At 36.6% G+C, this 14,094-nt stretch overlaps 1 protein-coding gene across 1 annotated transcript in view; it reads left to right on the plus strand.

The window, feature by feature from the left end:
* PAWR (pro-apoptotic WT1 regulator) overlaps positions 1-14,094 on the plus strand; it is a 119,661-nt gene that overhangs the window by 64,637 nt on the left and 40,930 nt on the right. Inside the window, exon 3 of the mRNA XM_037042820.1 lies at positions 12,491-12,622. Within this exon, the coding sequence (XP_036898715.1) occupies positions 12,491-12,622 (132 nt within the window). The remainder of the gene's footprint in view (positions 1-12,490; positions 12,623-14,094) is intronic.

The following is a 14,094-nucleotide window of genomic DNA, read 5'->3' on the forward strand; positions in this document are numbered from 1 at the left end:
ATCTTAGCAGAACTGTGACCCTCAACATATTCTGCTCTAGGATTGAGTTTCCTGTAACCCTCCCTTATTTAGTACTTTCTTCTTAGTATCAGTGACCAAATGGTGATGTTCTCTATTGAAAGTTCTGGTCAGAGGAGATAGAAGCTGTTAGGTGGTTTTGCTTCTCTAAGCACAAAAGAGATTCCAGAATAATTTCTCAGTTCCAGAGGATTCAGTGGTATCATTACTTTTGTTCAACTGTGTATACAGAGTATTCTGTCATTGTGTTTATAAAAATATTTCTGAATTCTCAGAAAACATATATAGTACTGGAGAAATTTCAACATGCGGTAGGTTGCCTTCAGTTCTGTAGTCTTCCCCCTCCCTGCCACCTCAAATCTCAGTAGTTAGTTTGACTGTAGGAATTTCTGTGTTTTTCTAAACATTCCCACAAAAACTGGTAAGACATAACTCTTTTAAAAAGTTTCACGGCTTCTGCCTACAATCTTTGTAGACTTAATTTCATATTTTCTGAATTTGTTAATCACTGCCTGCTTTTCATTATTTTTTAAATTTTTTAGAGATTTTATTTATTTTTCTTTAGAGGGGAAGGGAAGGAGAGGAGGAGAGAAATATCAGTGTATGGTTGCCTCTCATGAGTCTCCTGCTGGGGACTGGCCTGCAACCCAGGCATATGCCCTGACTGGGAATCGAACCGTGATCGTGTGGTTCACAGGCCCGCACTCAATCCACTGAGCTACACCAGCCAGGGCTTGCCTGCTTTTCATTATTTGGGTGGAGGTTTTCGATATTGAGGATGATCCATATTACTTAAGATATAGGAAAGTTTTGCTTGTTCACTGATGAAACAAGGCTTTACTGCATTTGTATAGTGTTTCTGAAAACAAGATATTCGTATGAGAGTTTTTAAAAGTCCTGTGTTTCTTATTTAGAATCTGTAATGAAATTGACTGGGATAAAACAGAAGGTAGGAGGTACAAGAAGTTCTTATCTCCATATACATGAGGATTTTTCAAATTGTATTTTTAAGCAGGAAGAATGTTTCTGAGTAAATGAATAAATATATATGATGTTAAAATTTTTACAGTTTTAAGAAATATTAAATTAGGGAGCATGCATTTGTATTTATTAACTTTGCATTGTGTTGGTATTACTAATAAAAAACCGAAATGGGCCCTGGCTGGTGTAGCTCAGTGGATTGAGCATCGAACCAGAGGATCGCGGTTCGATCCCCAGTCAGGGCACATGCCTGGACTGCAGGCCGGTTCCCAGCGGGGGACGCATGAGAGGCAACCATACATTGATATTTCTCTCCCTCTCTCCTTCCCCTCCCCTCTAAAGATAAATAAATAAAAGTAAAATTAAAAAAAACCGAAATGGTAAATAAACTCCCGGATGAGGTTTCTGTCTTTGGGAACCTTAAAATCTAAGTAAATAGAATTTGCAAACGTGAAAGAAGGAAACAATGCTACGGATTATGTAAAAGCTAGAATGAATTACAAATTAAGGAATTGAGGGTTTATAATCTGATTTTTACATTTGAAATAATCAAAGTTTTATTCAGTAAATATTCAGTAAATACTAAGTGGCTACTGTGTGAAAGAATTGGATACTTGTGTTTGAATTAACATAGAGAAGTAAGAGGGTGATTGCAGTTGAAGTAGCATTGACCAAATAATCTGTGTGAAGATTAAATAAAATAATCCAAACAAAGTCTTAGAATAATGCCTAATGCATAGAATCTAGTAAAAGTTAATAGTATATTTACATGTATGTCTGGATATTCTTTGATGGGAGTTACACTCATGATACTATACCATTCACTGAGTGCCGTGTTCATCACTCTTCATAGCTTTTTGCACATGTTTAACTCTTAGAATTTTATGGGGTATAACTATTGTTCTTACCCCTATTATACAGAAAAGGAAAGCTGAAGTATAGAATGGTTAAATATATTGCCCCGACATCTAGTAATTTGAAGAATTAACTGTCATGGGATTAGATTGCATCTTTAGGTGTAGCTAAAGAAAGGCTGTAAATACTGGTTGTTTAACTATGACAGTAGTTGAAAGCTACTAAATACAGATATTTGGTGGTTTTTCATTGGTTATTTATATCATTGCTTCTCTAGGAGTATAATTCTAACCTCAGTATTTAATGCTTAAGAGCCATCATTGATACATTGAAGATAGAATATAGTTTATTTATTCATCTGTTCTGATAGTTCTTTCTGAAGATGGCCTCTTCCCATATACCAGTGCTTAGTTTGTTTCCCTCATATTATGTGTGACTCATCTAGAGGAATGTTTATGTTACAAATGCCAGGCCTTCTACTCCCAATTGCTAAGCATAAAAACAAGTCTAATTAGTTGAAACCTGGGTTGTACGTGATAGAGTATATTCTGTGGAAAGAATTTTCATGTAAAACTAGTATGATTCTGGAGTCTTCCTTACTAAGTTACTTCCTTGTTTAGTAACTTCGAAAAAATCCAGATGGAAAGTAACATTAGCAAAATTATTTTGTTCAGGAATATCTGTACAATTACTATCCTGCTGATCAAGACTTGCTTCTGAGTTATCTGTTTGAACAATTAAGGGATATGGGAAGACCTCCCTCCACAATCATTCCAAAAATAATTAGACAGCTTTCTGAAAATATTAATGAATTAGTTTGTGTAGTAGAATTGTATTCAGCAATGATGAGCTTTAAATTAATAGCAGCTGATGTTGCAGATTGGTGTTGTTTTGAAGTCTTCGGGTCTTCATTCTTAGCAAGACCCTTAGCACTTGTCTGGAAATCCTTTATATTTTACTAACTTTTGTATTTTCTACAATATGTACTTTAAACTTTTAATCTGCCTCACACCCATTACCTCATCCTAAATTTCTACGAGAACCATGATTGTTCGCAGAAGAGGACAGTTACTTTTCAGAGAAACTACAGAATCCGCAGAACTCTCAATTTCTGTTTGCTTATACAAGGTAGGGCAAAAGTAGGCTTATAATGAATATGGGAACATAGTATATTCTTGTATTTATTAATTACTATCTCATTTTCCATATGAACAACTGTAAATCTACTTATGCCTCACCCTTTATCTAATTTACCTGCATTTAGATCCATCTTAAAAGCCCTCCTACAGTGTTAGGAAAGAGATTTAGCCTTTGATCTCTACCTTGGTTCCTTCTCTCCTCTAGTATATCTCACAAATACTTCAAATGCCTAATACCAGATTCCTCATCATTTCCCCTCTTTTAAAAAAGTTTTTTAGATTTTATTTATTTATTTTTTAGAAAGAGAAAAGGAGAGGAAGAAAGAGGAGAAAAACATCAATTGGTTGCCTCTCACACACCCTCCAGTCTGGCACCTGGCCTGCAACCCAGGCATGTGCCCTGCCTGGGAACTGAACTGGGGAAGCTTTGGTTTGCAGGCAGGCACTTAATTCACTGAGCCACACCAGCCAGGGCTCCCCTCTTTTAAAATTGTCTGTGTATGTGAAATACACCATGAGCTAGAAAACTGGGAATTATCTTGTAACTGCTGCTACCTTTCTGGGGCTCTTGGCTTCCCCCAGTCTAGTCGGATTCCACTTGTTTGCTGTCCAGGCACAGTCCCTGTCAGTTTTCATTTCCGTAGTTATAACTCACTCACTGCTCACCTTTATAGCAACAAGTCAGTTATGTGGATACTGCTATTGGCCCATTTTGCAAGGTCATACAACTAATAAATGTCAGTAGTTTTCAAATAATTTACACATTAATTTAAAGTTTTGATGTAACTATTTTACCAAGAGAATAATAATGAAGGGAACTATAGATATTACTAGATACACTATTCATTTATAATTATAAAAATAATATGATTTAGCTATTAATATAGACGAGTGGAACAGGAAGCTAAGAACATAGTCATATATAAAGATGTATAATAAAGATAACATTTTCAATTGGTGATGAGGAAATGGGTTGCTCAGAACCCTGGGATGTGAAACCTAGAGAGGGTTTTAAATTGTATTTTCTTGTTTAGTTCAGTATTATTTATCATTTTAGATAAATAATAGTTATAATTATTGTCTATATTCAATATACCTCTACTGTTCAAGAATTTATATAATGAATTCTAATAACATATACATTGGAAGCATTTAAAAATATGTTAATACAAATTGTGTTGAAAGTAGGCAGATGGTATGTTGATTGTTTTTACCGAACTGAGTTTTGTGGAATTCTTTATAAAATTGATAGGGAAAAATAATCATTGAATGGATCCTTTTTAGTTATTACAGTTATTAACAAGTTTACAATTTGTAAACATGTTAAATTTTAAATTTTTGATATAGTAAAGACCTGAGTTGTTGTAATAGAAATTTTAGTGGTAGGAAATTAATACCTTATGATTTCCAAATCAGGTTTATTTGTGTATTTTACATACTTATCACTCTGAAGTCTGACCTTTGAAAGCAGTATATTATGTCTGTCATTTGTTCAAGAAATTAAACGATTGGCTGTTTTCTTTGTTTTTAAGACGTCACGTCCCAACTCCTCCTCAGCCTCAGTGTCCTTTGTAGTCTTGTCTCTCTGTTGCCTGCTCCCCAGTATTTAGGTCAGCAAACATTTATTGAATATGTACTGTAGAGGCCATGTTTTGTAGTGAAAGTATGTTACACTGTGGTAATATTGCTGTGGTGATGTGCAGTCTGTTGACTCAAGCAAGGTCTGAGAGCTATAAAAACATAGTTTAGTGGATTTCAAACTTTTTTGGACTGATAAAAGAGTACTCAGATACCATGAATAACTTTATTATTAGTGGCATCCTACAAATCTTGAGCATTTTTTAAAAATATGTAATTACTAACAACCAAACTGTGACATTCCCTGGATTTACAGGGTAGTTGACTTATGATTCAGCAATTACACTTCTGGGAATATATCACACTAATTCAAAAGAGTGTACCATATTTTTCTGACTATAAGATGCACCACTCCCCAAATTTGGGAGGAATAATGATTGTTAATGTTACTGCTGAGTTCTATTTACATTGGTGAAATATTATGTTATTTATGTTATTAAATATTTTACCACATTTTTTGCTTTAATTTTTTTTCCTCTAAAACCTAGACACGTCTTATGGTCCAAACAGTATGTAGCCCTATATTCACTGCAGTGTTATTTATAATAGCCAAGATTTGGAAGCAGCCCAAGTGCCTATCACTAGAAGAGATAAAAAAGTTGTGGTACATTTACACAATGGAATACTACTCAGTTTTAAAACAGAAGGAAATCTTGCCTTTTGCGACAGCACGGCTGGACCTACAGGGCATGCTGCATGAAATAAGGCAGTCAGAGAAAGACAAATACCATCTGATGTCACTTATATGTGGGATCTAATGAACAAAATAGAAATAGGAGTGGACTCAGAAACAGGTAACAGACTGAGAACTGGCAGAGGAGGAGGAGTTGAAGGGCTCAATGAAAAAGATAAAGGGATTGAGCAGCACAAATTTGTAGTTGCAGAATAGCCACAGAGATGGGGATTGCAACATGGAGAATCTGGTCAATGATGTTGAGATAAGAGGGTATGGTCCTTGGGGCATTTGGGGGACCACTCTGCAGAGTGCATGGTTTTCTGACCAGTTAACTGTATGTCTGAAACTAATGCAGAATGGTATTGAATGTAAAAACTGGTTGAAAAAAATTTCAATTTGCTAAATGGATTTCATGACTGATGAATAGATTATACCCGGCATTTGGAAAATTGAATTTAGAGTTTGTAGTTTGACTGGTGAGCTACTTTTTTTTAGAGTGTAGTATGATGAATTTGACAAACGTGCACAACTGGAGAAACCACCATGAGAATTGGGATATAGAACGTTTCCATCACTCCTTCTTCCCCTTTCCAGGCAACCCACCTCACACCAAGCTCCTGAGAACCACTGATCTGCTTTCTGTCACTATGATTTCATCACTTCCTTTAGACTTTTATGGAAGTGGACTCAAACTGTTGATAGACTTCACTTTCTGGTGTTTTCTTACAGCATAATACTTTTGAGATTATTTTGTTTCCGAGTAGTATTCCACTACGTGGCTGTACATACTAGAGTTTGTTAATCTGTTCACCAGCTGATGGACATTTGGACTATTTCTAGGTTGGGGCTATTATGGAAAAAGCTGACTTTTTTGAAACAAGTTTTTTGTGAACATGTTTTCATTTCTCTTGTTAATAACTAGGAATAGAATTGCTGGGTCATATGGTAAGTGTATATATGTATTTAAGTTTATAAGAAGCTGCCAAACTTTTTTCCCCAAAGATGTTACTTATTTTTATTTTTAGAGAGAAAAGAAGGGAGGGAGAAAGATGAAGAAAAACATCGATGTGTGAGAAACATCGATCAGTTGCCTCTCACACACCTCCAACTGGGGACCTGGCCCAGGACCCAGGCATGTGCCAGGGCAGGGTATTGAATGGGTGACCTTTCGTTCGGTTCGCAGGCCTGTGCTCCATCCACGGAGTCACACCAGCAGGGCAGCCAAGGTGTTTTCCTGTACGGCTGCCCCATTTTTAGTGCCCAGCAGCAACACAGGAGATACTCAGTCCTGTCAAAGCCTCACTGTTGTCACTTGGTATTTCAGCGTGCGTGTGCTGATAGCCCATTATGATTTCAATATGTATTTCCCTAACTAATGATATTGAGCCTCTTCTTCTATTGTTTTGCCATCCCTGTTTTTAATTTGTTAGAATGTCTTCAAATTTTTGCTTATTTTCAGTGATGCACTGAAATTTATCCTGTTATATAAGGTATGTGGAATAAATCCAGCATTGTTTTTAATACAGCTATTCAGTTTTCCCTGAACTATATATTAAAAAGTCCATCTTTTTCCCCTGTTGTGAATTTCCATTTTTATTGTAAACTCAGTTTGTCTGATTATTTGAATCTATTTCTGAATTTTTTATCCTCTTCCTATGAATTACAGTTTTTTGAGTCCTAGCTAATAGGACTTCAAAGATATCCTAATCTCCTATTTATTTGGTGACTTAGTCAGACCTGTATCAGTAATCTGAATAATGTTTTTAGAACATGTTATAACTTCTCTTTTTTAACATTAGTTATTAGCAGTGAAAATCATACATTCTTTTTGTTGTTGTTCAAGGTTATTTGTAAAATATTAGCACTCTAAATTGCAATTTTGGGAAAAGCAGAGCTTGATGAAATTAGTGCTGCTCATTTTTATGTGTTTAGAAGATGTTAATTTATAAAATCTGACTGTATATCTATTTCAAATACCTATTAACCCAGTTCTCATGCAGTTTCTCCCTAATCCTTGTAAGAGGAGAGAATAACTTTCACATGTTTTCATTTATTTAGAAATGAAAGCTGGGAAGAAATAGGGAATTCAGTCTCACATACTTCATAGAAGTGTAACATAAAATCAGTATCTTTTCACTTATTCCCTTTAGATGAAAAGGCTTATAATTTATAGAAAGAAACTTTAAAAATATGTAGGTTTCTTTCTGGTTCTCTTTTTCTAGTCCTTATTTAACATTTATTTATTTTTAGAGGGTGGGAGAAAGAGAGGGAGAGAAACATCAGTGTGCGAGGAGCATCAAGATCTATTGACTCTTGCTCCTGACCTGACGAGGGACCAAACCTGCAACCCAGACATGTGCCCTGAGCACGGGCAACCCTTTGCTTTGCTGGAAGATACTCAAAACAACTGGGCCATACCCTTCAGGGCAGCTAGTACTTATTTAAAAACAACTCTCTTTACCCTAAGGATAACAGTCAGCTATGTACATAGAGAATTGTCAATCTTTGTAAGGAACTGAAGTAGAAAATGTCTTTGTTCACCTTTGTCCATTAACTGCATTCTTTTTTACTTTTTATTATTTCTCACCATTCCTACTAAGTCATTTAGGTATATTTATTTCAATTGTGTAAGATGGCATAAAGAATTTTAGGATGCTTGTTACGAAAAGAACTCTGCTGGCTTCTAGAAGAACTTTGAAAGGAAGTTGTGAGCATCAGGTAATCCCTATTCTGAAAGTGGCCTGGAATGTGAGATGCACTCTCCACAGGGATAATGCATGATGAATAGGTTCCCAGGTCAGTGGGCAGCGTCATGGAAAAGAACACTCAGAATTTTAACCTGGGGCGCCACAGTCCATCTCCCTGATTTGTCTCATCTTGGTAACTCATTCATTCCTTTATAAAACCTTTACTGAGGAGCTTCTTTCTTTGAAGGTGCTAGTAAGGGAATTTACATGTATTGAGAGCGTGAGAGGGGGGAAGGTTAGTGTTGAAGGGCTGGATCTCAGAAATGAAAACAACAATAACATCCCAGTGCTCAGGGAGTTCATGGCTACTTGCCTCAACTTTTACTTTTTATCTGTACTATTCTGTGATTTCAGAATTTGAGCCTTATGCTACTGATATTCGATCCTCCAGTCAGGGAGTTTTGCAATCCAGGTACTGGAGAAAGAGGGGTGATTGCGGTCATAGAGTAGAAGACTAAGAGATGAGGCCACTCTTTATTCTTTCCAGGTCTATACTTTTGGTTCTCAGCTCCTGTGGTATGTTGAATAGTTGATTTTTATTTTAGTACTGTATACTGAAGAATTTATTTAATTTCCCTTGCTGTTCTAAGACCCCTGTAATAGCTTTTGTTTGTGGTTTTATACATTTTAATTTTTAATGTTAACCAGAATAAATGCCCTGTCATAACTATTTTTCTCAAAGTAATTTTTCGGATGTCTTAGGTATTTGTGCATTCAGATGAATCATCTTACTTTCCGAATAGATTCCCTTAATATTTTGAGTGACATTTTTACTCAGTTTATATATTGGTTTATAGATTTTTGACACCTTCACAATATTGTTTTTCTCAATTTAAGAATAGTTTTTAATTTATATATATAAAGTTTTAAATTATATGCCTCATATAAATCAGTAGAGTTTTATAGTTTTTTCATAGAGTGTTTTCGTTTTTTATGGTTACTTTTAAATTACATAGTCTAATTGGCTGTTGATTTTATTTTTAAAAGCTATTTTTGCTTACTTATTGAAAAACCATCTTAAGAAACTTAATAATTCTAAAATATTTTTAAGTTATATTCTTGACAGAATTGTTTCATCTGAAGTGATGGAGTTTTGCCTTCTTCTGGTGCTGAAATCTCTTATTTTTCTTACCTAGTTATATCAGATAATCCTTCCAGATTGATGTTAACAACTCTGGTGATAGTGGACATTAATGCCTTAGCTCTGATTTTGCTTTTAAATTTTGTCATTATCTTATCATTAAACATGATCTTCTACTGGCTTGAGAACGGTTTTTAAAAGTCGTAAGAGAGTTTCTTTTTCTATTCAGAACTGATATTTTTAAACCGTCAAAGCCTTTACTAAATTTCGTGTACTGATTCTGTTTTCTGCTGAGGAATATGTTGTTGGACTAGCTTCTCCACTTTTGTTCTCGTCTCTGTTAGTCTGTACTGTGAATTGCTGTATACAAGTTTCTTTTTTCAAAATCAATTTGATCATGTTTTACTTATATTCCAGGGAATTACTGCATTTTCCATGTTATGTGGTGAAAGATTCAGATTTCTTGGGCTATTTATATTATTTATGTTTCTTATGATCAGAGCATATGCCTTTCCAGCCTTCACCTTTTTCAAGAACTGTGGCAGCTCTGATATTTTATCCTGCTTGCAGGCTTGCATGTGAGCCTACCATAGTTTTATGGGTCCTGATGTTACTAAGCAGGGGTCTGAAGTGGGGGCAATATTTGGCCTACCCAGGGATACAAAAAAAAAAAAAACGGTTAAAGAACAGATACACCGTGGCCCTGGACTCCAGAGGATGGTATACTAATACCGTCCGGCCCCCCTTACTGTGCCCGATTGCCCTTCGCCAGTTGGAAAGACATCTCTCAATGCCAGAGATTTGTGAAAAGGAAATGAAATGTTTATTTAATGCTATTCAGACCTAATACCTTCATTAAAATATCAAAGTCCTTTAGGGTATACCCCTGCACGCACACGCACGCACGCACGCGCGCACACACACACACATACGCCCCACTCCCTTCTCCCCCTGCCCTAACTCCGGGTACTCTAAATCAGGAAAAGAGCACACGTCCATTTTTCCAGGCCGCTGGTATCATCAGCTGTGTTGACATCCAGGCAGGATCTCCAATTAATCCAAAGTCATGCTGCACCTTCCACTGGCAAGAGTTCTTTGTACCAAGTTTTCCAGTCAAAGTCTCTCCTGCTTTCCAGGCCACGTGGCCAAAGGGAGCACCCCAAAGCCTAGTGGGCCTCTTCTACCAAAGCTGCAGAGGTCCACACTCCACCAAAAGCACATGTCTGTCTTCTTCACCTGGCCGCAGGGATCTCCATTCTGGCAAAGCTACATGGTTTTCCCTTTCTTCTGGGAAAGAGGGGGTCTTCACTCTGCTCAAAACCACATGGCTGTCTCTTCAGTGGTTGCTGTGTCTGGATTTAAATCCCCGTTCCAATCTTCCTCTGTACCCCTATTTCTGACTCCTTCCATGATCAGTTACACCTGCCAGTATTCCTGTATTGTTATAAGTTTACTGGGCTGCCATCCTTAGTCTGGGCAGGTATGGCCCCATGTTCTAGAGCCAGTCTTTTTTTTTTTTTTTAAATATTTTATTTATTTATCTTTAGAGGGGAAGGGAAGGAGAGAGGAAGAGAAACATCAATGTATGGTTGCTTCTTGTGCATCCCCTGCTGGGAACTGGCTCCTGCCAGGAACTGGCATGTGCCCTGACTGGGAATCGAACTGCGATTGTCTGGTTCACAGGCCCGCACTCAATCCAATGAGCTACACCAGCCAGGGCTTAGAGCCAGTCTTCTCCAAGCTCCCACATGGGTGCTGCCCCCAATTACATCTTGGGGGGAAGTGACTTCATCTCCCTAGCTCCAAGCCTGGCCACAGCCATTTAACATATCCAAGTGACCCGCCAAAGGCTATAGGTATGTTAAATGACCATGCCATGGATTAGCTGCAAGGCTGTGGCTGTACAAAACAGCCCTGCATGTTCCTGCTCCATGTGTCCCTTCCCCCAACTCACACACCTGTTGGGGGGGTGGGGGTGAGGACATCTTATATGTCTCTCCAGTATTCCTATAGACTTTGAGTTCTGGACACCATTCCAAATCTTTTTTTGCCCTCCCCCCCTTGGCCGCACCCTGTGTCACTGGTAGAAGACACTAGTCTTCTGGGTCAAAGTCAAGGACAGGTTATCACTCATAGCAATTGCAGAAGCCTCAGTATCAACATTTTCCTTGTACTAGTTATCCAAGCCCCAGTTCCCACAGGGTTGCATGACGGGCCAGGTGGCACCAGTACACACAGTTTCATTACAGGAGAGGACCCTGAACATTCTCTGGCATCTCAGCCTGCTTGTTTCTTTAATTCACCTCTTCTCTTCCACAGTTTTGCCCCCACATCATCCTAATTTATAACTCCTCTTACTTCCATATCCCCCCTTGTGGACCTTGTGTCTTTGAATTTGCTGCTTATGTGCTAAGTTCCTCCTATTCCAGACACACCGGTGATTATTCTTGGTTTGCATAGCAGCCTCAGTCTTTTTTTTTTTCCTCTTTGGATAATTTGTAAGTTCTCTTAGTTTTTCTGCTGTTCTGTACTTTGGTCTGTGTCTTAGTGTTTGCAGAGTGCCTGCAGGGATGTTACTTATTTTTCATTTCTGACAGAACCTTTTAGGGCAGTGCATTGGTTAGGATGTGTGTTCATTTGTAAGAACAGACAACCCACTTTAATACGTAGAGTTTGTTTCTGATTATGGGTTTTTTCAACATGTAAAGTGTCTGAAGATAGATGTGTTGATTCAGTATTTTAGCAACACTCTTTCCTGTAAGTTTTTTCACGTGCTCTTCCTGCCACGTGAAACTTTTTCTACAATATATTTGCAGTTTACAGTTACACCCTGCCTTTAAGTTATAAGCTCTTTCACAGAGTCTTTGTAGAACACTTACAACCTAGGTTTAGAAAACAGAACAAAACTCTTCTTGTAAGTATCTACAGGTACTAATAAGCTAGAAATGGCCTTTACATTCTCTATGTATGCCTTATCTTTCCTATAGACTCTAAATTCTGTGTCTGTGGTGTATATTTTGTTACTCTCTGTAAAATGCCTTGTTTAAGGTAAACACAGATTGTTTACTTGTTGAATGGATGGTACAGAATGAGTGGATCCTACCTTTAAGCAAACTGTGAGAAAAGACGTTGGCAGGAGTGTGAATATGGAGGTTCGGTTTTTAAGGAAGTAATTTAATTTATAGACATTAAAAATATATATATATATATTACTGAAAGGAACACCTTTATTATGTAAATTGGTTTCTGAGTGTACAAATATTTCTTTTAATATCATGAAGTGTGTCTTCACATATCACCAAAGCATTCTGTTAACACTATGTAAAATACAATGGAAACTGCCTTTCTCTTTCAGTGCTTAGATGAGTATGAAGATGATGAAGCGGGGCAGAAAGAGAGAAAACGAGAAGATGCAGTTACACAACAGAACACAATGCAGAATGAAGCTGTCAACTTGTTAGATCCAGGCAGTTCCTATCTGCTGCAAGTGAGTATTTAAAGTAATAGGACGTCGTCACTAGCTAGTTTAACAATAATTTGTAAGTTACTATTATTTCTAGTTTCATTTTGGTTGCGTCAGTTCCACTGAAATACTTTCAGTGGATTTAACCAGTTTTCTTTATATCTAAATATCCAAATACTTTTGACTTAAGCAGTCTTTGGTCTTTTTCATAATCAATGAGTTTTTGCTGATTGACTGACTAATAAGCAGGTATAAACACTATCAGTGGTAAAAACAACCAGGAATAGCAATTATCTAAAAGTAAGAATTAGTAAGTTTGAGTGTACAGTTCTGTTCTAGTTCCATATTTGTTTTAGAATTGCATAGTAAATAGACTTGAACAGCAAGTTTGTTTCTATAAAGTCAAATGTTTAAACATAACAAAATCATGAATTGCTAGAAACATCTATATTTCTGTATAATCATAAACTTCAGTTTTAAATTAGCTGTTATTTTAAATTAGGGCACAGAAAATGGGGATTTGATTGTATTGGGATGCTTCAGTATAAAGTAAATCACTTTGTAAAATAATTTAATTTAAACTAATTTGTGAATGATCTCGATATAACCTAATCTTAAATTAATTTGATGACATTTTGAGATCTTAAGTTACTGTGTTGTCTTTTCAGATTTCCAGTTTTGACTTTTTAAATCTTATTAAGATACCACTTTTAATGGAGTTTTTGACACAAATTCTCTATTTTACTGATAAAAAATGAAATATAACATGTCTGTTACTTTGCAAGGTAATGATAAATAGGCATTTATCAGAGAGAGAGGCAAAATATTTTGAAGTGGCTTGGAATTCAGATCCAAAACTTTCTTTTCTGCTTTTTGGGGCAGTGGTGTTGACGTGAAGAATCATAGAGTGAAACAGGTCTGTTTCTTGGTACCCAAATTGCCACTACTAGGACAAGTAGTGCCTATTATAAACACATGGTGTGAGCTAACAAGCAGTGTTTCAGCATCTGTGTACCGTTCATAATCTAAAATATCTTTGTATCTTTGTCTAACAAAAATGAAATTAAATCTAGACCTATTCCACCTGGAGATTATTATCCTAAGTGAAATAAGCCAGTCTGAGAAAGACAAGTAACATACAGTCTCATTTATATGTGAATCTAATGAACAAAATAAACTCACAAAGTAGAAACAGATTCAAAGATACAGAAAACAGACTGGCAACTGTAAGAGGGGAAGGGAGATGGTTAATGGTGGAAACTGTAAAGGAATTAAGCGGAAAACCCAGAAACAAAAAAACTCAGACACAGGCAACAGTACAGTGATTGCCAAAGGGGTGTGAAGGAGGTAGAAGAGAGAGGGGGAAGAGGGGATAAATAATGAAGGGATGAGATGACTTTGGATGGTGAACTCACAATACGATACACAGATGATATATTATAGAATTATGCATTTAAAATCTATATCATTTTATTTCCCAGTATAATCCCAATGAA

The sequence above is a fragment of the Sturnira hondurensis genome, unplaced genomic scaffold (genome assembly GCF_014824575.4).
Source record: "Sturnira hondurensis isolate 20B ecotype Veracruz unplaced genomic scaffold, ASM1482457v3 Scaffold0003801, whole genome shotgun sequence".
In the NCBI taxonomy this organism is placed as follows: domain Eukaryota; kingdom Metazoa; phylum Chordata; class Mammalia; order Chiroptera; family Phyllostomidae; genus Sturnira; species Sturnira hondurensis.